Source organism: Diorhabda carinulata, chromosome 5, assembly GCF_026250575.1.
Source record: "Diorhabda carinulata isolate Delta chromosome 5, icDioCari1.1, whole genome shotgun sequence".
NCBI classification, from domain to species: domain Eukaryota; kingdom Metazoa; phylum Arthropoda; class Insecta; order Coleoptera; family Chrysomelidae; genus Diorhabda; species Diorhabda carinulata.
This window is the reverse complement of record NC_079464.1, coordinates 20,238,642-20,266,124: the sequence shown is the minus strand read 5'-3', so window position 1 is coordinate 20,266,124 and position 27,483 is coordinate 20,238,642. Positions and strand designations below refer to the sequence as shown.

The following is a 27,483-nucleotide window of genomic DNA, read 5'->3' as shown; positions in this document are numbered from 1 at the left end:
CCCCCAGTTTTTCCGCTGCAGGTGAAAGGGTTGTAGCGTATTGTTGACCAACTTCAACCCCAGTCTGTAGGGTGGAGTTGATAATCAAACTACACTTAAACTTGGTAATATACCCGAAAAAGATGTTGATGAGCAGCAACTGAGGTTGGCGGTAGACAATTGAACTTGTTTTTCACTTTTAGTACTTTTAACGAAACATGCACATCGATACTTATCTAAGCAGGTAGTTTTTTTAGGGGCTCCATACAAATAAATCGAATGTCGTTGGTAATAAACTCTTGTCGAGTTGAATTATTGTTTTTAAAAACTAAAAACTTCAGCACGTTGAACTTGTTTTCCAAACATTTTAAATAACTGTTATATTACCCCTACTGTAAAATGTATATGTATATAGGGTGTCCCACGACTAGTTAAAACTATCTGATTATGACAAAATACAATTTGATTTGATTTTACAGAAAACATTTAATATCTGGATAACGGTAAGGTTTGGGAACATGAATTTGCCTTATTTTTAACCCTGATCGCACTTAAATATAAAAAACCGGATGGTTCTATTTAAAAAAATAAAGAAATTTGATATTTATGAAGTTAAACTTTTTATATACACCCTCTATAAAATGAATAATGTTTCAACATAAATTCAAATACGTCTGACCTTTTTACAAAAAATTAATAACTCAAAAAGTATGCATTTTTCGAAAAAAGTTATTAGACAATATTGTACTAAAATTTTACGTAGATTTCAAAAATGTATTAATATACAGGGTATTCTATTTAAAATAACAAAGTTACAGTCCATCTAGAAAATAATTTTAGTTAAAAAGATCGTATTCAAAAATCCAAATGTAGAAATTTTTATGATTTTACTATAAGTATTTTGCCATATACCGATAGTTTTAACTCGTCGTGGGACATCCTGTATACGTGGCTGTATAAAAACTATTCATACGTTTTCTGTAGATAATTTTATTGTCTACAATTTTCTTCTAAGATATTTTTATGATAAAACTTAGAGTTTTGCTGAAAATCGCGAAAACCCCAATTTACCTTTGACCTTCAATAAAAGTTTATTCAAACAATTATATTGTTTTGGTGGGAATTTATGTAGCTTTGCTCTTATTTTTTGGTCTAATTTGACCGGACTAGTGAGTTTAATGACGAGATTTTAATTAAAATACTTTGTAGAGTCTTTTCGCTTTTCACAATAAATGAATTTTGGAACTAAAAACCTTGTCTTCATATAAATTTACTAAACTGACTTCGAATTTTATATGAAAGGGGACAATAAACTATCTGTAATTATTATTTATAATCTATTTCGGAAAGGTATAAAATGGAGAATTCCGTCCAGTTAGGCTCAATTTCGTTGTCGGTCATAGGTGTAGGTCTTGAAATAGATGACAGTTCCTCAGACGACGAAAAATGTCATGATTTTTTATAATATAATTTCTCTATAATGTTCAATAAAAAATAAGTGTACCTAATAATAAAAATTCTTTCCTTTTCACGAGTATCCTACCGGCACGCCTTTGGCACACTATTTTCAGTGTTTGTGAATGGATAACAATAGGCTGAACCCATATATAGACCCCGACCCGGGTGGTACTACCTGCACTCGATAAAAAGAAAGAATTTTACAATGAAATCAATGCCAAACTATGAAAGTGGCTTAAATATTCGTTGGGTCACTCTGTGGTCCGTTTGCATTCCTAATGAGGTTTTATTACTCTATACCTTTCTGAAATAAACTATAAATTACATAATTATCATTTTTGCTAGTTTATATTTATTTTTGAATTCTGCAGAGCTTATGCTGTAGCCGCTCCTGGAGCGTGATATTACTTCAAACACCCAGTATCCTAACCATCTCGAACGCATCCTATTTTTAAAGTCTAGTTTAACTAGATTAACGATTGTCTGTCTTCTGCTACGGATCATCTGATATAAATCATCAGTTATAAAACCCCAGCTCTGTATTCTGTTGCTTCTCCTATTAGATCTCCTATCAATAAACATCTAATTGACTGATACGCCGATCGATGGTATTTTTATTTATGACATTTGTCTGTATAGATCGTTAGTAAGAGCCGCTTACAATCCAATCGAATGAATAATATACGGAAATATCGGTTATTCAACTACATTTCAAATATTTTAACTCAACTAATCGATATCTTCGGTAAATAATATTGACATCGTTTCACTTTTCATTGTACATTACCTACGAATTCATAACATCAAAATTAAACAAATAATCGCGAGCGTTCAAGCAACAGGAAAATCTATTATCGGACTAAATAAAAGTTTATTGTATTGGGAGTGTTGCTTTGTGGAATTTCTTTGTTGGATTGATATAAATACGGAAATATAACAATTTTGGTATTTAATTAACAAAGACCTTTTCATATAATATTCGCAACTTATCGCTTAGTACACTTGAAACCAAAAGCATTGGCCCTTCTAGCTTTTTGAAGGCTACTCAATTGTTCAATTGTTTATTGGGTTTCTGTTTCATTTTTTTTTTGGAAATGTAACCAATATAGCGGATATAACTAGAAGAAATTACACTAGTTTTCAAGATTTTGTGTGTTGTCGCGAATTCTTTGGTTGATAATAAGGATGGTCCCAGAAATACCTGGCGCAACAAAATAAAATTTGGTAAAAAATATATTTTTCAACGTAATCTCCTTTTAGCTCCATATAATAAATACAATGAACCAAGCAAATCACCTCGCAATTTTAAAGACCTTCATAGATTAGTTTGAAATTTTGATAGAAGCTCAAAAATGATGCAAATAACAAACCTGATTTGATGTCAATGTATGCTTCTACCCCAGGGGTGAATGACACCCTTACTCGGGGGTGGAAATTTGGAATTCCAAAATAACACCGAGAATCGATAGAGGATTTTATGAAGAAAATGTAGAATAAATTTTTTTATTTAACTCAATAATTTATTCGTGATGGTTTTTCAACATTTTTTCACGGAAAACTCGAAAATTACGCATTTTCTGAAAAATTATTCTTATCATAATTGAAGTTTATAAAAAACAAAGAATTTTTTAAATGATATTCAGCAATTTATGAGTCACTAAAAGCCAATTTATTTCTTTTTCGTAAATTAATGCAGAGGTTTGAGCTCAAATAACGCAAAAACGATCAATTTTTCATAAAAAATTATTATAAACATTTTTAAAGTAATTTTTCAGACTTTTAAAATGAGCTTCTATAAAACCGTCTAGCATGAAAATTAAGCGAGTTATGACGAAAATTAAAATTAATCGTAGCTCATGTAAAATTATCTTTGTTTAAGCCCTAACAACACGTTCCAAAAGTTTGAATGGCTTGGAACACGTATATTTGGAAAAAAGTTTTTTAATGTGAATTTTTTTTTCGATTTTTTAAAAATAACGTTATTTTTCCAAAATACCTCAAAAACTATTGGATCAACGAAATAATTTTTTTGTGACTAAAATTTAGCTTTTATTTTACTGAATATTTTGCTTTTTTTTAAACTCACATAGCTTGAAAATTAAACAAGATATCAATGCTAAGGGAGAGTCTTTTTTACCTTTTAACATCAAAAGGGCCTAGAAGGGTTGCAACTCTAATGGTTTTGTAGTTTATGAAATTCCCTACAAAATGATGTATGGGTGAATGCAAAAAGCTTGAAGGGAAGCCGAGTTATTATTAAAAAACCGAATATATTTTTCTAGACATAATGCTGGAAAATCACGAAACGTCTTGTTTTGATCTTTTTGGAGTAATCATTTTTTTATACGTGCTACATAATTCTATACTTAATTTAATAAATATTTTTTATTATCATCAAAGTATGAAGTGTAGAAGGTTTAATATTTATAGGGGATAAAAAATTGTAGAAATATTTCATTATATCAGAAGCAACAATTCATTTTCATTTTCTTAAAAAAACAAAAACTTTCAAAAAAATATTTCCTTAATTTTTGTGATAAGGGGTAGTTTTTAAGGGTTGAATTAAATTAAAAACTTATGTATCAGGTTTGTTTTATTTAAATTATATATATTTTTTCTAATCAAAATCGAAAATAAAATGATTTCATACTTTCAGCCGTTTTTTAAATAACTGTATTAGGGTAGTTACATATAAAAAATAGAAATATTACTTACATTGTAAAAAACAACAATCATTTCACATGTTTGAACATAATGAGCCCTATAACTGCTTCCATTTAGTAATTTTTCCCATTCTGAGGGGTGGTTTTTGGTGGTTGCATTATTAAAAATATTGAGGGTCAGATTTCTTATACTTGAAGAAAAAAAATTCTCCTATTACGATCCAAAATAAAAAAAATAATCTTTGTATGAGGGGTTGTTTTTAATGGTAGGTGAGCCCATTACCGCTTTAATTCATTAGTTTTCAATTTATTGGAGTAAGGGACGATTTTCACCCCTAAAAAATAAAAAGCATACTTTACGACCAAGTCAACTTAATTTCGAATTTTCAAGAAGATCAATGAAGGTTCTTAGAATTTAGAGGTTTTGGTCGATTTTAAGCTTGAATGGCTGTACTAATACACTTTTCCCAGGGATGTTTAATAAGTTCGATACTCTCTTTTTATAATAATGATCGTCAAGTTTCTCAAAATAGCCATTAACTGCCTGTCTGTCAACAGAAAATAATCTGAGAGTGCCGAATCTGGCGAATAGGGTGGATAAGGTAGCAATTCAAACTTAAAATCGTTAATTTTGGCCATTGCAATAACGGATATGTGATCTGGTGCATTGAACACTTTCTTCTTAGCTGTTTTTTTTTTTGATTTCTTCGCTCAAACGTTGCAATAAGCTCGCACAATACTCACCGTTGAAAGTTTTTCCTATTTCAAGTTAGTCAATGAAAATTATCCCACTTGCAACCCAAAAAAACGATGCCATGACCTTTGCTTGCAGATGGAACGATTTTTGTCTTCTTTGGAGCCGGTTTTCCCTTTTGAAACCATTGTTTTTATTGCTTTTTGTTTCGAATGTGAAGTGATGTAGCCACGTTTCATCCATGATTATGAAACGGTGCGAAATTAGGCTTTATTTACATTGCCAAACACGTAGTTTTTGTTCCACTGTGAGCAAACGCGGCACCCATCTTGCGCACAGCTTTCTCATGACCAAATTTCCAGTAAATATGCGATGTACCGCATTTTTTGAAATGCCTACTACGTCTGCTAGCTCGCGCACTTTCTGTTCACTATCATCCAGTATCGCTTGGTGGAATTTCCTTCTACCTTTCTGGAGTCGTCACCTAATTTGATCGACCACTGCTATGCTGGTCTTCGCAGGTCTTTTTGACGTTTTCAAACTTGGAACATTTGCTGTATAGATTGTGTATTTTCTAATACAGATACTTCTGGGACTATCCTCGTAACTTCTTGTTGTTAAATCTACAGTAAAAATGTTTTGAACATTTCCGACTTACAAGGGGTGAGTTTTAAAGAAGCTTACATACTTTTACCATATGTAGAGCCCCTCGGGGAGGATATCACGTGGCTACTAAAAAGTTCATCTTTTTTTTATTAATTTACAGTGTGATTTGTGAAATTGACTATAAATTTTAATTCCCTATAGTGTTTAAATAGCTCATTTGATTTTTTTTTATAGCAGTTAGAATTTGACTGCTATTAGCTAAACCTAGAAATTCCAGGATCTGATTTAGGAACATGAAGTTAGGGATTCTTATTGAATATTGTACCCCGTTTAATATTATAGTAGGTATCCAATCCAATTCCCTGATTCCAATCCCTTTGATTACCATATTTGGGGACGATTGAAGCAACTAGTTTATATGGAGAATAATAACAATTGATAGAATTATACTTTTTTTTAATACTATTAGAAATGGTCTAAGGAGTAACCGTAATTCAATACGGTAATTAACAATTCGGCAACTTTTTAAATTTTTTGTAAAAACCATCCTCGTACTTCAAGGAATAATATAAAAAATAAGCGAAATCGATTCAGTCGTTCTTGAGATTTGCGCAACACGGCTTATCATAATCTCAGATATTACACTGGTCAACTGGTTTTGGTGCCGAAGATTTTGGAGGTGATTTCTTATGAATTTTATGCCCTGAATTCAAATATGCTATTAGTTTTAACCTATCAGTTCGAATTTTTAAGATATCAACATTTTTGTGAATTATACATTTCACTATTTTAAAAGCAAAACTATGGTTTAAAGAAACAAATTAAACAAGGAATTTTTATTATATTACTCAGATATTACAGATATTATTTATTATATACAATATAAAACAGAAAAAGTCATCATTTAAATCAATTTGCGTGACATTCTTGAATGTATTTTAGAACAATCCCGTTTTAAAGACCAGCAGTAATCTACCATCATGTGATTATCCCATCTTTCTTGATAACGACCCTCCATACATTTTATATCTTGGTGAAATCTTTCACCTTTCTCCTCACTAATGTCGCCTAAATTATGAGGGAAACGGTCTGAGTGGCTGTGTAAATTTATGAAGTTAGGATCTTTAATCAGCTGTTTTATTTGTGGGCCATCAATATATATTTTTTCCCTTTATATGCAAAGCATGATCCATCCTTATCAAGAGCCTTTACAAACTGCTTCATTAGACCCAGTTTAATATGCAGTAGTGGAAAGATGATTTTCTCTCGTGGAACTAAAGGATCATTGATGATATTCTATCCCAGAGGCACAAGAAACAAGGATACTTGGTGTGGCCACTTTACTGTCCAAGGAGAAAGTTTACCATTTTTAAGTCTTCACAAATCACCCATTGGTGTTCGTGATACTTTATTTTTTCCAAAACCAAAGCTATGATGTCATATTGCTCTTTCATTTTCGTTGAGTGAGCAATTGGTATTGAGCCATATTTGTTATGTAGAAGAACACATTTCAAACTTCGCTTTGAGTTGTCAATAAATAGGCGCCAATCATCCGGAAAATATTCAGGAAGACCCACTTTTACCAGGAGTTCTCTAATAGCATGACAAACACAAGAATTTGTTCTTCAGAGAAAAAAGGTAGCAGATCTTTTTCCCTTATGCGATAAAATGTAGTTTTTTTTCCTGGTTCAAGTAAATTTTTTTCCTTTATCCTGGAAGCCAGTAATTCAGAAGCTTCTTTCAACAGGTTGAGATCTCTAGTGAGGTCATTTAACTTATCTTGGTTGTAACATTGAGGAATTGATGATATCGTTTCAAAATCACTTTCACCTTCAGTAGTGTCAAAATTCTGATCAGAGAGACGATAAGTGTCCTAACAGCGTTCTAGTAGCTGGTGAAAAGTTGGAATTGGCACTTCTTCTGAGTGAGGGATAGGGCGCCTTGCAGAGACTAAATCTGGATAAGTTCACTTGTTACGGCTCTTTCGATTGATTCCAGTAATATTTACTAGGCAGAAATAACAGTCATCGAAGTGATTTTTTGATTCTCTCCTAACCATTGGTACTCCGAATTTTTTCCTATTCCCGGAACTCCACTGTCGTAAATGCTCTGTAGAAGTTTTACAGACGATATGTGGTGTCCATGTTTTATCCTGATCACCAAACTTAACACCAAAATATCCAAGATAAGCCCTCTTTACAAAGTCACTAATAGTTTTTCTGTTTTCCAGTAACGTGTATTCTCCGCATACGTAGCAAAAAATATCAGGATGATGTACACAGCTTCTTCTACTCGAACTCATTTTATTTCTATTCAAGAACACAAATACAGCAATTCACATTAACAATCTACGTTTTAGATTTACTTTTCAACAACTCGTTACTAAAGAGAAACTTCATACGACGCAAATTCTATCTATCACAAACTAACCTCAACTCTCAACTGCAGTTGAAGTTTTGAAGGTCACTTCAGATACTGGACAGCTCCATCTATCGGATTTCTATGGAACTAACTGGATGACACTAATAAGTAGGATTAAATCCCACTTGTTATCAGTGTGTCAACCAATCAGTTATATTTCTCATATTGTTAGTTTTCTTTTTGTAATAAATGAATTAAAATAATAATTATTTTTTAAAATAATTTAATAAAAATATAGTTAAAATCAGCTCAAAAATATTAGGCACCCTAAAAAATATTTTTTTGGGGATTCTTATATATTTGGGTGATTTGGCGTTTACTTTTGTCAGATTTGTCGATTTATATCCATTGAAGCAACACATTTAGCGACTGATTTTTATATTATAGTGATAGAAACTAATTTACCTATCAGTTTTATGTAAAATTTTGACAAATGACATCAGAAACATGACGGAAAGTGACAATATAACAATCTCAAACTATCTAAAGATAATTTGAATACGTGAAATAAATTGTTTTACATTTATCTATAACCATGCACGAGTCAAATTATAAATAATAATACATTTAATTTCAAATGTAGAAAAAAAATATAAAAAAGCGTGTTGCTGGCCTTCATATTTAAAATTCTCAAGTCGATTAAAATGAACCCAGATCTAAATCTTGTGTGGTACAACACTAATATAATTGATAGCCCGAAGTTATGTCGTGATTGAACAATTAAATACTGATTGTAATTTAACAAGACTAGAGGAAAAAAACGTCTATAGCAAAACATTGAAGAATTTTAATAGAATCTTATGTATGAATAGTTCGAAAATACCAGGACACCAAACAAATGCAACGAATAATTTTCCTTGTTTTAAAACACGCGGACGATCTCAGAAGTACCTGGCCTGGCCTAGAGATGGCGGTAGCTGCTTTGAAAATACCACTGTATTAGAAAGTACACAATTTATACAGTATATGTTTCAAGTTTGTTAAATAGTGAATTTGTCAACATGGAAAAACTTGGTCATCGTTATGTGATACAATAATTTTCTATGAAAGGCCTCAGCCCAACCAATATAAAACCTGAACTGGATTCTACTGCTCCTTCGTTATCAACGGTAAAATATTGGATAGCAGAGTTTAAACGAGGCCGTATCTCAGCATCTCAGTGGTCGACCAAGGAATGTTGAAGCAGAACTGGATGATCGTCTTCTGAAAGTGCGCGAGTTAGCAAACATAGTAGGCATTTCAAAAAGTGCGATACGTCGCATATCAACTGAAAATTTGTTCATGAGAACGCTGTGCGCAAGATGGGTGCCGCGTTTGCTTACAATGGAACTAAAACAGCGTCGTGAAGATGTTTCAAAATTATGTATAAAAAGCGGAAAAGGAGAATCGGCTCCAAAGAAGGCAAAGACCGTTCCATCTGCAGACAAGATCATGGCGTCGGCGACGAATCAACGGCGAGTATTATACGAACTTATTGCAATGTTTGAGCGAAGAAATCAAGCAAAACCGGCCGCATTTGGCTAAGAAGTAAGTGTTGTTTCATCAAGACAATGCGCCAGCTCACACATCCGTTACTGCAATGGCCAAAATTAACTAATTAAAGTTTGAATTGCTGCCTTATGCACTCTATTCACCAAATTCAGCCCCCTCGGATTATTTTCTGTTACCAGACTTAAAAAAATGGCTTGGTGGTCAAAGATTTTCCAAAAATGAGAAGGTTATTTCGACAGTTAAAGGGTATTTTGAGGAGCTTGTCGATCTTAATATAAAAAGGGTATCGAACATCGCTAGGAAAAGAGTATGAGGCTAAAAGGACTAACGTTGAAAAATCAGTATATTTTTTTCCAAAACTTCGTGTTTTCTTGGGCCATGCATTAAAAAATGTATAAAAACATGTCACATTAGAAGAAATAGAGAATTAATAAAATTGATAATTAAAATAATTGAATCTCAATGTTTAGGGGCTACGTCACACAAATTTTAGGACTCTTTAATCCCTCTATCCGACCTCCGTCCTTGTCACAGTTTGTCACATTTTCAAAACTCTCTCGCCTCTAATGTGACGTCTCAGATTTGGAAAATAAAGTAAAATAGTGAAAAAAAAATGATATTGCACCCCAAACAGCAAAAACGGGAGGAATTTGGGGATAACTTAGAATTAGGCAGTAGAATTCTTATGTCAAGTATTAAAAGGAGAGGCAACAAAAAGATAGAATATATATCAATTAAGAACCAGGCGGGGAAGTACTAGTAAATGAAGTAGATTAAATAGATCGCTGGAGAGAATTTTTTGAAGGACTGGGAAGATGGGAAAATTAAAAAAGGAGGAAATGAAGAACTTATAACTGAAGAAGAATTGGTCGCAGCAATGAAACAGCTGAAAAATGGGCGCGGGACGAGTTGATGAACAACATTACTGCTCAATAGAGTATGATATCTGGAGATTGGAAAAAGGGCTTGATACTACCAGTGCACAAAAAGGGAGACAGCAAAGACTGCAATCATTATAGAGAAATGTACCTGTTATGTACACTGCAAAAGCTTTTTGAACAAATAATTGAAAAGAGACTGAGAGTTAAAATAAAATCGACTATTAAAGGGAAGCAAATTAACGAGGGTAACCAAATGCCTTTGCAAAGGAACGAGACGTCATAACTGACGTTTTATTTCTTGGCTTTTGTCAAAAGACGCTAGTGCTTCATAATTTGAATTCAATTCTACAAGATATTAAAATATAATATATTGTTTTAGGTACTAATGGATGAATATGGTGGGCCATCAAATATACCCGTTACTTTCAGACCACAGGTGAGTCATTCTCGAACTTTTCCAATAATGGAAATTTTTTGACTTGAATACTAAATTTATAAAAAAACATTGATTTTCAATGATTTTATCATATATTTTGGATTTTTCATGAAAATCTTTAGGCAGCTTTGTATTTTTGTGGTACGTGTTCTAAAAGTAGTAGACTCATTTTTTAAAATATTTATATATGAGAATAATACAAAAAGTTTCACCCTTTCGCATCTACACACTGCTGGCAACGAGTTTTCTGGTTTTCGTACATCTCCAAGAACGACTGGACCGGCACCAACTTCGCGCACACTTTCTCATGGGTTAATTCTGTTACCATCGCAAAAACTTGGATTTGAAGAATTTTTGTTTATGTAAAAAACCACCTTCAAGACTCCTTTTATGAAGAGTCGATTAAAAAGTTTCTTATCAGGAGCTCCAAAGCGAGTAACTCGATCAGCAATTGCTTAGCAGTACAAAATGATCCGTTTTGTATAAAATATTCTTCAAATTAACGATTTCTATACTAAGAGAATATAGTTTCTGGGCCGAGCAACTTTTTTTACTGATGTTTACACCAACAATTCACAATTACACTGTCTGACGCGCGTTTCGATAACCAAGTTATCGTCTTCAAAGACTAAAGGTAAACTGAGTTTCTGAAGACGATAACTTGGTTATCGAAAGACCCGTTAGACATCAGGAGGTGTTTATTCCGGAGCTCCAAAGCGAGTAACTAGATCAGCAATTGCTTAGCAATACAAAAATGATCCGTTTTGTATAAAATATTCTTCAAATAAACGGTCTCTATACCAAGAGAATATAGTTTCTGGGCCGAGCAACTTTTTTTACTGATGTTTACACCAACAATTCACAATTACACTGTCTGAAGCGTATTTCGATAACCAAGCTATAGTCTTCAGAGGCTGAAGTGAACATTTTACCTTCAGTCTATGAACGGTTATCGAAACGCGGATCAAATAGTGTAATCGCGAGTGTTGGTGTAGTGGTAGTGTAAACAGTGTGTTCAGTATGAATATCACCAACAATTCCAAAAATTCCAACTTAGAAGCAAATTTTTTCGCTTGAACGTAGATGATTGTAATTCAGAAAAGTTTTATGGAAGCTTAATATCACCTGCTCAATCATTCAGTTCGGGTTGTGAAAATAGTGGGGGCTAGTTTTGATCTGGGATTGATGGTTTAAAATCACTAGCCATACCATAAAGGGAACGAAAAGTTGAGGTTCCAGTATCTTCTTCCACTACTTTGAATGGTAAAGGGACATAAAAACTGAGAGGAACTGGTTGATTTAATATTCCCTGGGTACCAAATATGTGCTACCAAAGCTTTTCTGTTATATCCATTAATATAACAAATAAACAAGTAGCAATCATCTTGATGATTTCGGGATTCCCCACATACCATAGGTATTCCAAAGGGTGGGCTTTTTCTATTCATTCAATGTTCTAAAACGGTTAAGGCAGTTTAAAATACCCGGTATATGATTTATTTTATTTTTTCCTTCGCAATCTGTAATAGAAATACGCAGGACTCTTAGGCCTATAGCTGTGAAGTGACTCCCTTCCACTCTTTCCTATTTTTTGCTTTCGTTTTTCAATCTTAAATTCCATCACCTCTGCGTACCTTCTTTTTCTCTGTCTTCCTTGGTTTCTTGTTTATCTTTGTTCTTTGTCCATCATGTTTTTGTTGTTCTGGCATTCTCTGTATGTGACCAAGTCACTATTCCTTAGTATTTTATTATTTTTGCTTAGTTCTGCTTCTCCAAATAATATCCGTATATCGTTATTTGTTCTTTTTTTATCTCCAAGTATCGTCCTGAATTTTTTCCTTCCGCGTACATCTAATTTCTCTTCCTATGCTTGGTTTCGTTTATTATTATTATATATGGATGGAACATAGTCTTTTGGAATTTATTATTGTATTCATTGCTTCAAATTGCTTACTTCCCTTCGCAATTCTTGCTTCTAGATTTCCTTCCTCGTCATCGGCGTCCTTGATAACCACCCCATAATAAAAATAATTTTGAACTAGTTCTAAGCCCATACTTTTTCTTCATTCAATTGTATTGAAAAAACTTCTGACTGGTCCTTTATTTTGTGGTGTTATCATTACCATGAATTTTGATTTATCTTCGTTGCCTTGTAGATTAACTGTTTCTATGAAGGATCTACAAATTTCTTTTCCCGATGTTGAAAGGATTACTACATCGTCTGCGTATGCGAGTAAATGCGTTATCCTTGTTCAAATTGTCCTATATATGGGCTTTCTATCCACTCTTTCCTTTATTTTGGTTTCGTCCCCCAAAATTCCTCTATCTTTTATCTCTTTCGTCACCTCTGCTTACCATCTTTTCCTTGCTCTTCTATTAATTGAATATAAGTAAATATAAAGAATTGAAAACACCAAAGAGGATTAAATATTTTTATTAATAATTATCTATCACTGTATACATTATCTACCTGTTAGGTTCAAAGAAAAGTTTAACCTCGACTCGTATTATACTCAGATGTAATCTCTCGTGCCAAAGGGAGATTAATGAACTACGAAAAGAATTTTTTCTTCACTTCTCCTCACGTACAACGTAATAACAAAAAGTATCCGCAAATCGAACGTGTCTGGTGAAGGTCTTATTACCAAAACATGACGTCATCCCTGTTGTAATCAACGCGAGGAAGGTTTGGTTCTGTTTACTCTTTGTGTTTTTGCGAAAAAAAAACACGTGTAATTTATATCAATACTGATTGTTAATAATATTTTGTTGTATCGGAGGTCGATGATTCATTAAAAAATAAATCTGTGAAAGTTAATTATTATTGCAAGCAGATAATTGCCTGATACTGGGTGTCTCATGATGCTTAATTTTTGTTAAATCCTGATGCCTTTCTACCTTTTCAAATGTGAGGCTTGTTGGAATTCTTTTCACACAGCTGTTTCCATTTTTGCCTATCCACTTTAGAACCTGTTGAGGTATTTTGTTGTCTGACATTCTTTGTACTTGACATCACCAGATCAATTATTTAGTTTTGATCTTCTCCATCGCCATTAACCTTTTCTTCATAGACTGTATGATCTAGCACACTTCGCTGCCATATATATGTTACAATGCTTATATTTAAATTCGTTGTTTGTTGGCTTTGATATGGTTTATGGTTTGGTTCCATTATAATCCATGCATCATAGATAAAGTTTTCCTGCCCTGTATCTAGCTCCAAATAGATCAACACCCTACTTTTAGACCTGTCGTTTCCCTTTAGATAAATGATAATTTGTTTTAATATTTGTTATATTTTTTTCGTTTGTTCTTTGGACTGTTTTTATTAACCTATTCGTGAGGTTTGTTTGTTAAGTGATACAGTCATACGTCTTCTGCAGATAGACATATAATAAATAGATTTCTTGTCCTACTACAGTTTTTTTTCGATCACTTATGTATAAGTATACACTACCGGTTAAAAGTTTTTGCCCATCCCATAATCCATTCATTGAATGGATGTCTTATAAATCAATAATAATATTGTATGAATCTGTAAACGTGATCGATGTCTCACCGGACCAGAGATAGCTCCTCAGATCGATGAATCTAGGGATTTGCCTTTGAGTACTTCTTCAGTGAGAAGGGGATTGAAAGAAGAAGGCCTTTTCGGAAAGGTAGCAGCGAAGAAACTGCGGAGGCTGCAGTCAAAGAACATAAAAATTAGACGCATGAGTGTTTGTGTGCAGGTCAAAGAAAGAGGACGATAGATCCATGTGTACCTATTATCGACTGTAAAAACCAGCGGAGGCTCGGTGATGGTTTGGTGGGATTTTGAAGAAAGAAGACTATAAAAAATATTAAGGGAATATGTACATTCTAGCCAGCGCCTGATAAGTAGAAAATTTATCTACCACCATGACAACGATCCCAAACTTTCCTCGAAACTGTGCAAAGAGTATTTGAAAGAATTGAAAAAGAAGAATGTACTGAAAGTAATGATTTGGCTGTCAGAGTGGCCCGACTTCAGCCCGATACTGTCCAAACTCATATCACTCGTATCTTTTGTAACGGCCTCTTCTTCTCGTCTTCTAACACAACTGACATTGACTTTGATATGAGGCGAGTTTTAAAATCTACTTCCATCAATAATAGACACAAATAAACATGCAGTACCAGACAATCTAAAAGGTTATATCTTACAATTTGAACCAAACTGTCATTTGATAATTCTTCACTTATAGACACATATTTAATGATAGCCACTTTATGGATTATAAATCTGTCAGAGTTTTAACAGAAAATAGCTATCAGAAGCACATTCATTATTCAGGATAATCAGTAATTTAATAATAAACATAGGTAATCGTATTAAAAATATATTAGAATTAGTACACTTTTATGTTTAATTTTGCCACAACCCCACTACGAAAACGCTTATAAATATGAATGTATTTACATTTTTATATTTATGGAGACCAGTAGGTAAAAATAATACTCAAAAGTCTATGAAAACTAAAATATTTTCGCGGTTCATCTTTACTATAATATTCAGTACTATAATGAAATCATGACTGTACTAATTCTTATGAAGTTTGTGATTTAGATCAGTAAAACCGTCATAAAAAATACATAAAATTGAAATATAATCTATACATAAGAATATTTAGTACAACGACGCCGTAAAACTCCATTAGAATGTTTATCGATTACGTAAAGGGATAAAATAGTTGTAGTAAACACGTGTTTTTTTAAAACAAACAAATATTTCAAATTCTCCCAGAGAAGATCTAAATTTAACCATCGTGAATAGCGGTGAGAAGTTAAAGAAACCAAACCAAAAATGCGGCAGATATACACGTGAAAATACACTATATAAAAATGACTTTTTAAACATTTTTTTCTTTCAATACGTGCCCATAATGTTCAAACAATTTTGGAATTGTTTTACTTATTTGCGAAGTATTAAATTCTATTGTAAATTCGATATGCCGCAGAATATAATACAGTAAAAACAATCGATTGAATCGATAAATCGTCGCATTTTTTGGTGAGTATTGTTTCGGTAATGCGTCTGTCCATTCGTCCACTATTGTTGCAGACAATTTCGTGTATACACCCTCCGATTACTTTCTGTTTCCTATTTAACTTTTTTATTGAAAATTCGCTATTCCTTCATTCATCTTGATCAAAAAATAAATAACTTCCGACGTGGTCTAAACCAACAGCAGTGTGCCGATCAACCCGCTCGAATTTTGGTGATGAGGCACCATCTCGAGCCACCGCGTTACGGATATGACTATTTTAGAGCACCATTTAGTCAATTTTTTTTAATACTATCGTCGTTAACAGGAGCGAAAAGGCAAATCGCATGGTGATAAAATGTAACCATCCGCAGGCAATGAATAATTATAATTAAATTGAAATTGGAATTCTTTTTTTATAACAAATAATTAGATTTTTGTAAAATAAATATTACTATACATAATATACATAATATTGAAACAGGGGTTCGTGGTTAAATTCTGATGTTCATTCTTCAAGTATCTTTCAGTAGAGATATTTATCTGAACTATTATATTTTGAAAGGATTTCGAATCGATGTAAATTTTGATACAATTAATTATTGTTAATTCCTAGAATTTGAAATTAATTCGTGAACTACAATCCTAATTAATGCCCTTAATAAGCAAGTTTTTTAACACACACATACTGCGTACGAACGGCGCTGTTGTTACTTTTTGAAATATATAATATACGAGGTCTGGCTATTAAATAACTAGACTGCGGAAACAGTGACCAAAATTAACCAAACTGTACGTGCATATCGTCGATTGAGCATCCTGATGTTTGCCGAAGCTGTAAACACAAATAAAGAAATAGAAAAAATTTACTTGAAGAATTACACAAGACAAAAGTCTGTGCGAAGTTGGTACCAAAAAATCTGACACTGATGGGTCTGTACAGATTTCTTTGAAAGGCTAGAAAAAGATCTGCTTTGAAAGGGACCCGATTTGAGTCGATGGAAGCGATAAATCAAAAAATGGCAGAGCTTCTAAAGACGCTTACCAAAGAAGACTTTCAGCACTGTTTCGATCAATGGAAAAAAAGTATGGAAAGGTGTGTGGCGAGGGGAGGGGATTATATTGAAGGGGAGCATTCGAATGTAGAATAATTTTTATAATAAAACCCTTTTTTTGTAACCAGTCTCGTTATTTAATAGCCATACCTCGCATTTATTTAGTATATAGAAGGAATTGTTAGGATAGAGGAAGTTCATCATCATATTCAATTTAATAAAAGATAGAAGAAATAACTTGGTAACATCGATATAACACTTTTTTGCTATTTGGACTTTTCAATGTATCACCCTGTATATACCTATAAACAAGTCATAAATATTAAATGCAACAATACGACTTCCTCATAAACTATCCATGTCGAAACAAAATGGAGCGTAACAAAGTGAGTGCCTTCTGTCAATAAGGAAAGATTGATTCGTATGATTTTCAAAAAAAAATGTGTATGAATTGAATATCTTATTATTAATTATTTTACTTTGATTCCATTAGTCGGAAATGTCAAAAACTGTTACGTTTATACATATACATATATAGATTTATCAACCGAACCGGCAGACCAAGCCCAAGCTTATTAAACCACTTTCTTTTCATAAATAATCCACGATTATGAAAAAAAAATATTGCATGTCACTAACGTCGGTTGTACTTGATGTAATAGTCATTTCAATTAACGTTGAGGGTATAAAATAATGAAATAATAAGCGACAATATAATTAGCCGACCGAGATTGGCCCCCAAACGTTACAAAAGACTATAAATGGTTATTGATTAAAGTGGAGTTTTTACAAAAAATAAAACAGAACCCTTGCTATTTAATGATTAATGCATCCTTGATAATGACAAAATATAATTATTTAAAATATTTTTTTATATTATTTTCTAAATAAAAAGTTTTATTAATTTCATATTTCTTGGATCTCTGGATCAAGAACATTTGGAAGCATAAAAATTTTTATTGATTTCAAAAATATTTTTATTTTAATTTTTTTATTTCTCTAAACAAATTTTAACTGTAACTGAAATATTTAAAAAGCAGTATTAGCAAAAATACTGACGATACTGACTTTTGGATAATTTTTAATTATAAAAGAATCGTTGAGATTATTTTCTAACTTTTCATATGATTAAGGGTTGATTTGGAGGGGTTGCATGGATCTGATTGATCATAAACGTGTTTGAGAATGTCAACAGATTTACGAATAATACATTTAAACTTTATTTTACCCGAAAGATTTTTGCAATAAAGGGTAGTTTACACCTCTTAAAATATAAAAAGCCCGGTTGTGCACAGGGAAAATTTCGTAGAAGAGGGTAAGTAGAGCTTGAATTCACAGTTTCATGAAAATCGAGATTATAATCAGTGTCTTTAAAAAAAGCTTTCATGGTGTTTGGAGGGGTTGCATGAGTCAAATTAATCATAAACTTGTTTGAGAATATCGAATAATTCATTTAAAGTGTTTTTTACCGCTGGTTTCTGGCTTAATTCTATTTTTTTCCTCTAATAGCAAATAATCTCTATTAGATCGACCTAATTCCGAATACATGGCGATTTAGAAATAAATTTTTGTAATGTAATTTCTGAATCGGTCAAAAAGCGTGAAAAAAAAATTCAATTCGTTTCTCAGATAAACTACCACACGCAATTTTACTGAAATAAAAAAAAATTAAGCTGATTTACATTAACGAATACATTCTATCATTACTCATCGTCAATAAAAACTTTTTTCAACGTCCGTTATTCACGGTTTCTTTCATTCAAAAAGAAGGGAAAACTAAAAAAAAATTGAAGAACAAATTCAAATTTTGGACTGGTTGAGCCTTAATAGACAGTGATGCAAGAGAATAAAGTCTATCTCGACCTTTTCGTGAATAATTTGTAGCTGGAAAACTAAAAAAAAATTGAAGAACAATGTCCACATTCGAATGAACAGTTCAAAGACTCCCCTGAATGCAATACATTTTGCAAAGCGTACATCTTTCGTTTTTCCTAAGGAAAATGAAAATTTCTTAGTTCAAGATTGTTTTTCGTGAATAGAATTGACTGTTTTTTCAGTATATATTTCATAGAATAAAAACTAATCTGAGCGAAATTTTGAAATGTATTGTCTTTATTTTTTTTCGTCCCTAAAATTCTGGCATTTCAAAATTTTTGCCCTAAGTATGAGCCAGGCTTAAATTCATCACTGTGCATATTGGTTTTTGCAGATTATCCGATTGCATCAAATTTAATTCCTTTTTTCTACGTCCGTCATTTATCCGAAAAACCTTCACGCTTTTATTTATTGATATTCGTTCAAGAAAATCCGTTTTGTATCTAATTAAAAAGAGTGTAGTATTATTATTAGTGATGGATAGTAATAGTGAAGTGAAAGTGTAAACTGCACCCCAGAAGATGTTGTTGAATCGGCAACTGCAGCGACTATGAATCTTCTCTGAGAAATCCAGGGAATATTACCATTACAAAATAAAAATTGAAAAAAGTTTTGTCGAATATTTTTACGGACATAGGAAAATTTTTGTATGAAACTCGTGAGTAGAGATCATTTTTTTCTCGCCTTCGGCTCGTGCCCGTCCTACTCGTGAAAAAAACTTTTACTTTATTCACTTGTTGTATAAAAAATTATTGGTATTGCGTATATTTCGAATTAAATCAAATAAGATTCGTGGGGAATTTTGTGCACGTTTTGAGGAAGGTATGGTAGAAACGTTAGAACCCCAAATAACTTACTTTCCGCATAATTTACCATAGTTCGTCTAAATACATTTTTTAAATTTCAATTCTATATTTTCACGCGATAATAAATACTAAATATCCTATGAAGCAAACTGTCATCGAGAATGAACATTTCAATAAACAAGTCGTTGCTACTATACCGGGTGCAAAATAAAGTTCTTCCCGGGAGATAATAATTCACTTTTATCTCGCATACCAAGAAGGAAAATCGAACTTGTCATCCCGACGAGAGAAAAAAACACAATTTTTCCCATCCATCAAAATGATGGATACAAGTCACCGTAAGCAGCCTCCATTTTGTTTTTGATTTGTATTGGTGTGAATTCTTCTTTGCTCAAAAATTTTCTAAAAGGAGCGAAACTTAATTTCAGACATAGATATGGTAGAAAAATTATACCCCAAATAACCTACGGTCCGATAAGTAACGACATAATTTACAAGTGTGGGGGTCTCACCCTCGTCTTTTTTAGTAGGAAGAGGGTTCATTACTTATTATTTTCTGGTGAATATTTCCTAATACTCCCATAATTTATTGGTTTAATACTGATTTCTTCATTATCTAACGGATGTCCCAATGGTTTTGGCACAAAATATTTAACCATGTATTTATGTAAATTTATGTATTTATATATTAAAAATTTTCAATAGGACAAGGGTGAGGTAAATTTGATACAAAAGGTATGTTAATATGATGTAGCCAATTTGGAGTTTGCATAATGGCAGGACGCTAAGTCCGACCAAAACTTTATACGTCTCCAACGTGATGTATGAAATCAACTAATTTGGTGAAACAGTTGTTAATATACCTCTCAGAATCTACAATTTTCCCACTTACTATACCCACATGAGGTCTGGATATCCTTCTTGACGAAATCGCACATCAGACCAAACATTTATCGGCGAATTTTGCTTTTACCTTAGTTAACCACAGCCTCTTGGTATCCCTGCTAATTGGTTTGAGGTAAATTTAGGACTCTATCGTCTCATTAGATTTTGTTAACCATTTTTTACTAATACCCGATTCGGTACTCTTTGAACTATAGTATTCAGGGGCTAATTTCGTTATGGAAACCCCGACGTTGTCTTTCTGCAAAAAATTTTTGGTTTTCCACCTTTGGGATGTTCAGATAATATGGTATTTCTTCATCACCTTCGGCTAGTGAAATATAAGTTTGGCAGCTAAGGACTGATAGAGCTTTATTTTTTAAATAACTTATGTTAGTGCTTTGCCGTTTGTCACGTGATACTTGTCACATTGAAGTAATTTTAAAAGCAAGTAGTGCGTGAGTCTTATTAAATCTAAAACATTTTCGGTGTATTTTACATTTTTATTTTCGTAAAGGGAGGAAAGAAATGCTGCGGCTCACAAAGAAATATGTGGAGTATATGGTGCTGATTATTTAACAGAGAGTATTTTATATCAGAATTGGTATAAAAAATTCCGTTGTGGATATTTTTCTCTCAAAGATGAGCAACGTTCTGGTCGGCCAAATTGATGATGACCAAATCAAAGTCATAATTGAAGAGGATCTTCATATAACTATTCGGAAAGGTTACGAAGAGGTCACACGTATCCAGACAATAATTGGTTAAAAGTTAAAATGTCGTACGGAATATTTAAGAAGCTTGTTATTTGTGTACCTCAAATATAATATATTAAGCTAAAATTTTATTTATTAATTTTTTTTTAATAAAATGTGTAGTTTTTGAGTTATTCGCGATAAATACTTTGAAAACTTTTTTTTCACTCAAAATTCCAAGTTTTCAATCGTGAATAAATAAAAATTTATTGATTTCTTGAAAAAATTCTTCAAATATTTGTTATTCAAAATTTGACTTTCTATCAATTTTTGGTGTTTAAAAATAATTTTTCACTCTCGAGAAGGGGGTCAATCGGTGCTATATCAATAATGATTCACTGAATGCACTATATTGCCTTTTATGGTGGGTCCACACGATACAGACTTTCATAAAATTCTATAGAATTTTGTCTGTGGAAACTAGACAGTACAGACAAATGTCGGTGCGATCCAAAAGTCGGAGTATGCTTGTAATGGTGGGTCCACACGATACAGACTTTCATAAAATTCTATAGAATTTTGTCTGTGGAAACTAGACAGTACAGACAAATGTCGGTGCGATCCAAAAGTCGGAGTATGCATATAATGGTGGGTCCACACGATACAGACTTTCATAAAATTCTATAGAATTTTGTCTGTGGAAACTAGACAGTACAGACAAATGTCGGTGCGATCCAAAAGTCGGAGTATGCTTGTAATGGTGGGTCCACACGATACAGACTTTCATAAAATTCTATAGAATTTTGTCTGTGGAAACTAGACAGTACAGACAAATGTCGGTGCGATCCAAAAGTCGGAGTATGCATATAATGGTGGGTCCACACGATACAGACTTTCATAAAATTCTATAGAATTTTGTCTGTGGAAACTAGACAGTACAGACAAATGTCGGTGCGATCCAAAAGTCGGAGTATGCTTGTAATGGTGGGTCCACACGATACAGACTTTCATAAAATTCTATAGAATTTTGTCTGTGGAAACTAGACAGTACAGACAAATGTCGGTGCGATCCAAAAGTCGGAGTATGCATATAATGGTGGGTCCACACGATACAGACTTTCATAAAATTCTATAGAATTTTGTCTGTGGAAACTAGACAGTACAGACAAATGTCGGTGCGATCCAAAAGTCGGAGTATGCTTGTAATGGTGGGTCCACACGATACAGACTTTCATAAAATTCTATAGAATTTTGTCTGTGGAAACTAGACAGTACAGACAAATGTCGGTGCGATCCAAAAGTCGGAGTATGCATATAATGGTGGGTCCACACGATACAGACTTTCATAAAATTCTATAGAATTTTGTCTGTGGAAACTAGACAGTACAGACAAATGTCGGTGCGATCCAAAAGTCGGAGTATGCATATAATGGTGGGTCCACACGATACAGACTTTCATAAAATTCTATAGAATTTTGTCTGTGGAAACTAGACAGTACAGACAAATGTCGGTGCGATCCAAAAGTCGGAGTATGCTTGTAATGGTGGGTCCACACGATACAGACTTTCATAAAATTCTATAGAATTTTGTCTGTGGAAACTAGACAGTACAGACAAATGTCGGTGCGATCCAAAAGTCGGAGTATGCATATAATGGTGGGTCCACACGATACAGACTTTCATAAAATTCTATAGAATTTTGTCTGTGGAAACTAGACAGTACAGACAAATGTCGGTGCGATCCAAAAGTCGGAGTACGCTTGTAATGGTGGGTCCACACGATACAGACTTTCATAAAATTCTATAGAATTTTGTCTGTGGAAACTAGACAGTACAGACAAATGTCGGTGCGATCCAAAAGTCGGAGTATGCATGTAATGGTGGATCCACACGATACAGACTTTCGTTCGTACAAATATCTATACAGACTATGAAGTCGAAGTAAAAAATTTTACCCAAACATTTGGATAGATTGTCTATACAAATATTTGACAAAATATTGAACAAAAATTGATTGAAAAAATTATTTTTTATAAGAATGAACTCATTTTTAGTAGTTGGTTCAAAGAAATTTAAAAATCGCGTATTTTTGGATTTTCCACAAAAAAGCCTTATAATTCAAGAATGGTTAGGTTAGGTTAGGAGACTATGACTATAATTGTATTGATGAGAAAGTATTAACTCTTTGTTACTTCGTTGTTAACGCTTTTATTTACGGTAATCGAAGACACCGTCTTTATATCTGCGAACGTGCGCTTGGTGCACCCTCCTTTATAATTTGTGCGCTGGACTGACGTGCGCTCGATGCACGCATTCCTTTTTCCCGTCTAGAAAGGTTTGGGAGACGGTCCTGTTCCACGCCACAAGAGTTGTTCCAAAGCAAATTTAAAATAAGTTTTCGATCATTTTTTTTTCAGTAAATTGTAAACGTGATAAAGTCAAATACTGTATTGAGAGATCCATACTTTCGAAAGTAAATTAACTTGTTGTAGTTAATCTAAGTCAAACTCCAACTAAAACTTATGAAACCTCACTTGTAATAAAATTAAGGCTAGGTTTTCATGGAGGGAAATTCTTGTCTAACCTAACCTAACCTCACAAAATCGAACATCGTCACCTTCCCTACTGATTTATGATTTTATTTGAGGATTTATTTTTTGTTATTATTCATTTCCGAATAACTTGAGGTTGATTAATTCCACAAATATTTCATAAATTGTATCAATGAATTACAAATTCAAATAAACAATTTCACAATAACCTGATCGTAGTAGAATATGTCCTCTACCTTGATATATGAGTGTAGGTTTGTTTATGTACCAACTATCGCAATTTATATTAAAAAAAAGTGGTATAACATAGTATGTGAGTTTTTACAACGAAAAATTTATTTATAGCAGACCTTGGACTACCTGAATGTTTACATTTATAATCATGTGAATAAGTTTCAGGTACATGTTATTGAAAATAGCCTTAAGTGCAACATAGTAAATCTACAACTCCCTTTATTAAAATTATTAGTTACGTAATATAAATTTCATGAAAATTAGAATAGATAATTGATGCTTAATGTTTTTTGATAAAGAATGTTGAAGAAACAATTGGTAACGTTAGAAACAATGAAATAGAACATAAGGGTGTGGGAACTCCTACAAACTGTTGCATTGAATCATGAATATACGTTAAATTGGGCTTAGCTGAGGCAGAATTAAAAACTTTGGATGAACTTCCGAAAAACGCCAAGAGTAATTGGAAGGTAAAAATGATAGGGAATGGTCACAATCGAATTAAGACTAAAAAAATATACCTGGGATTGTGAGCATGCACTGGACCTAACGTAATCTAAGAGCAATAAAAACAATAGAAATAAATGAAAAGAAATTTTATTCCACAAAAATTTAGTCACTTTCCTCATCCTCTTCCATCGGAGGTCGATCATTCTTACCAGGATACAAACATTTTATATCTACAATGATTGCATCGAATGGATCCACATTTTTTAGCCGAACTCGGCGTCTCCAGAAAAATTCACAAATATGCAGATCCAAGATACTTCTGATTCTCCCCCTCGATTTATTCTTCTCATGTGCCTCTAGCTGGATACAATATTTTGGATGTAGGCCCCTGTTTCAGGGTCAACAAAGTGCTCTTGATGGTTGGATATTTCTGCTCCTACTTACGTGCTCATGAAATATTCAATCTTGCAAGTTGACATATCTGGCACGCCTGGAATAACTATAGACGAAGATCAAACAACTCAAAAACAGAAAAAGCCCAGGTCAAGATGGCTTGACTAACGAACTACTCAAATACTAGTACTACGAGTACTACGATTCTTATGTTCAAAAAAGGAGATAAAAAATACCATCTAATTATAGGGGAATCAATTTGCGTCAGATAAAAGACTACCGAAGATCTAATAGACGAATGGGGTACAAAAGAGGCTCAGTTCACGGCTGGTATCCTGTTTAAACCAAACTCCGTTACAGGCAGGTACATTTTACTCGTCTATTCACGTTTTATACTTTAATATTCAGTTTTAGCAAGTTAACGAGGTATATTAATGATTTTTTTCCAAGTAGGACTACAATTAAGTGCATCTGTCTAAATAACGCCGTCGGCATAATATGCAATTGATATCGGCAGAACTATACCAAGTGACTAATGTGTGAGCTGCTGTTAGGTCACGTATGTGACTTCATTTTCAACCCCGATCTCCTATACGTTCAGGGCTGTTAGTAACCCTCCCAACCATACCTAACAACACCCACACAATAGCGTAAAATAAAATTTTCACCACTGTTCGATGACGGGAAAAACTCGACTCTATCTCTCGGTATTATGGTAGTTTTCCGATATTTTCGATTTAGTTTAATAAAAATTAATATGGATTATTGAATTAATGTAACCATAATGTCCTTAAAAAACTTTTTCACTTGAAATTTGATGTATCAAACCTTTGATAAATTTTTTACCTACGATCTAAGGAGACGATAACTTTATACAGTGGTTGCAATAAACAGTATTTTTGTACCCACCCTATATAATTCCCGATACATTTTTAGACCTGTAAAGTTTCTAAAAGCAGGTCACTTCATTATAAACAAAATAGTTTAAGTACACTAATCTTTAATATTATTTTAATGGTAAGTATAAAACAGAAGTATGTAATTAGAACTTTATTATAGATTATTACTATAAAAAAAGACATTACCCATATGGGTTATTGAATTGACTATGGATTTTAAAAGACGTCGACATCGGCATTAACGTGTTGGCGTCTTTAGAAACGGCACTTTATACTCTCTTTTTTAGGCCAGTCATTAATATAAGTGAATATATACATATTACAAAGTCCTCCACCGCGTCTGTCTCTAAACTCAAAATTTTCAATCATTTTTAATACATAGAGTTATTTATGAGAAAAGTTTATTTATTTTATAATCTATATATAACCTCAAAAAAATTTGTTTCTACGTTCGTTATAAGGAAATTATTATTTTGAAATCAACGTTAATTCATACTACACGAATGTACACTAAATCCAGAGCAATCAACAATCTTTTATTATAAGAGCAGTTCGAAATCGATGATTATCGGAACAGTTCCGGGGTGTTCCATGCAGGATTTTTTGATCCCTGTCACTATATGAATTAGTGAGATCAGAATAGTTGTCAATTGATATTTTCACGGCCAAAAATTATCGAAAAAATACTTTTTTATGTGAATATAATAGGACAAACATTTTTTCAACTTTTTCTCGTTTTAAGAGATCGGAAATAAAATTAATTTCACAGTAACGATCATTTTAATACAGAACAATGATGAAAGCTACATAATTTTTGACTTAGATAGGAATAGTCATTCTGCTAAGCCTCAGCAAAAAATCAAGTAAATGCATTTGTACTTTAATTTCTAACGGGTGTTTCGTGACGTAAAAACCAGGTACACCGGTTTTCTCAAGTATCTCCTGCTGATCCGCTACTTTCTGATCCAATTGCAACGCTAAATTTATATCGAACTCTTTCAATTCTTCCTTCTGTTGTAACATAAACTTTTGCAGCTCTCAAATTTTTTTATCAGTGTCGTTTTCGTATTGTTTAAGAATTTCTTGTTCTTGTATTACAAAAATTCATTTAAAAAACCACAAAACTTGTTTAGTTGCTAGTTACTTTTTTTCTGATTTATAAATTGCAATATCTGTTGATATAATTGTTGTTCGGTGACATGTTGAATTTCTAGAAGACCTTTTACTATTTCGAATATAGTTTCGTTTAGTAAACAATTCGCTAAACTTGATAGAAGTTCCGAAGGTAACCTCATGTTGTTGATTAGTTATTCCATAATTACTGTACAACTTTTTTCAATATTATCAACACAGAAAAAAAATTCAACAAAAGCAAAGAGGTGACGCTAGATTTAATACAAAAAATACTGAACGCTTGAAGAGAAATCAAGTGCTACTTGGAGCACGAAACCTCTATCCAAATTCTCTCGAAGTGTGAAACTCTAAGAAACTTCAGGAGGCTACACCTGGGAATGCTGAAATAGAAAACAAAGATCTGTGGTAATTAAATCCATCCCACATTATACACTTTTTAAAAAGAATGGGATAATAATAATTCGAAAAAAAAGTTTACAGTGGGCTTTGTATCAAATATTACTTTGGGAATGAAAATGAAAATTCATAACAGTTTTAGAGCAGACATTATACTTCTTATTTTGATTCCAACGTGACGTCACATTGTGCGAGAGAGATCATACCGTGTCTACACATTGGAATACTGGTGTATGTGTATCGTGATTTGAGGAGAAAACCATATAATTTCCAATTGTCAAACAAAAGCGATTTTCATCACCTGAAGAAGCTGTGGAAACATGTTACCAAAATTGGTTGAAGCCTATGCAAAAATGTATAGAACTAGATGACGAATGTTTCGAAAAGCTTAGTTTCGAACTTGTTTCAGTTTTTGGAAAAATTTAAAAGGCAACTCTCGTTTTAAAACCAGTTTTATTATAAGACGTACTTTCTTGT

The 27,483-nt window shown here is 32.8% G+C and overlaps 1 protein-coding gene across 21 annotated transcripts in view; it reads left to right on the top strand.

Annotated features, from left to right (window-relative positions):
- The window catches only part of LOC130894382 (rho GTPase-activating protein 21-B), a 237,408-nt gene that overhangs the window by 8,605 nt on the left and 201,320 nt on the right, over positions 1-27,483 (top strand). For all 21 annotated transcript variants that reach the window (XM_057801193.1, XM_057801171.1, XM_057801192.1 and 18 more), the window contains exon 2: positions 10,573-10,629. In XM_057801193.1, the coding sequence (XP_057657176.1) occupies positions 10,579-10,629 (51 nt within the window). In that variant the 5' untranslated portion in view covers positions 10,573-10,578. The remainder of the gene's footprint in view (positions 1-10,572; positions 10,630-27,483) is intronic.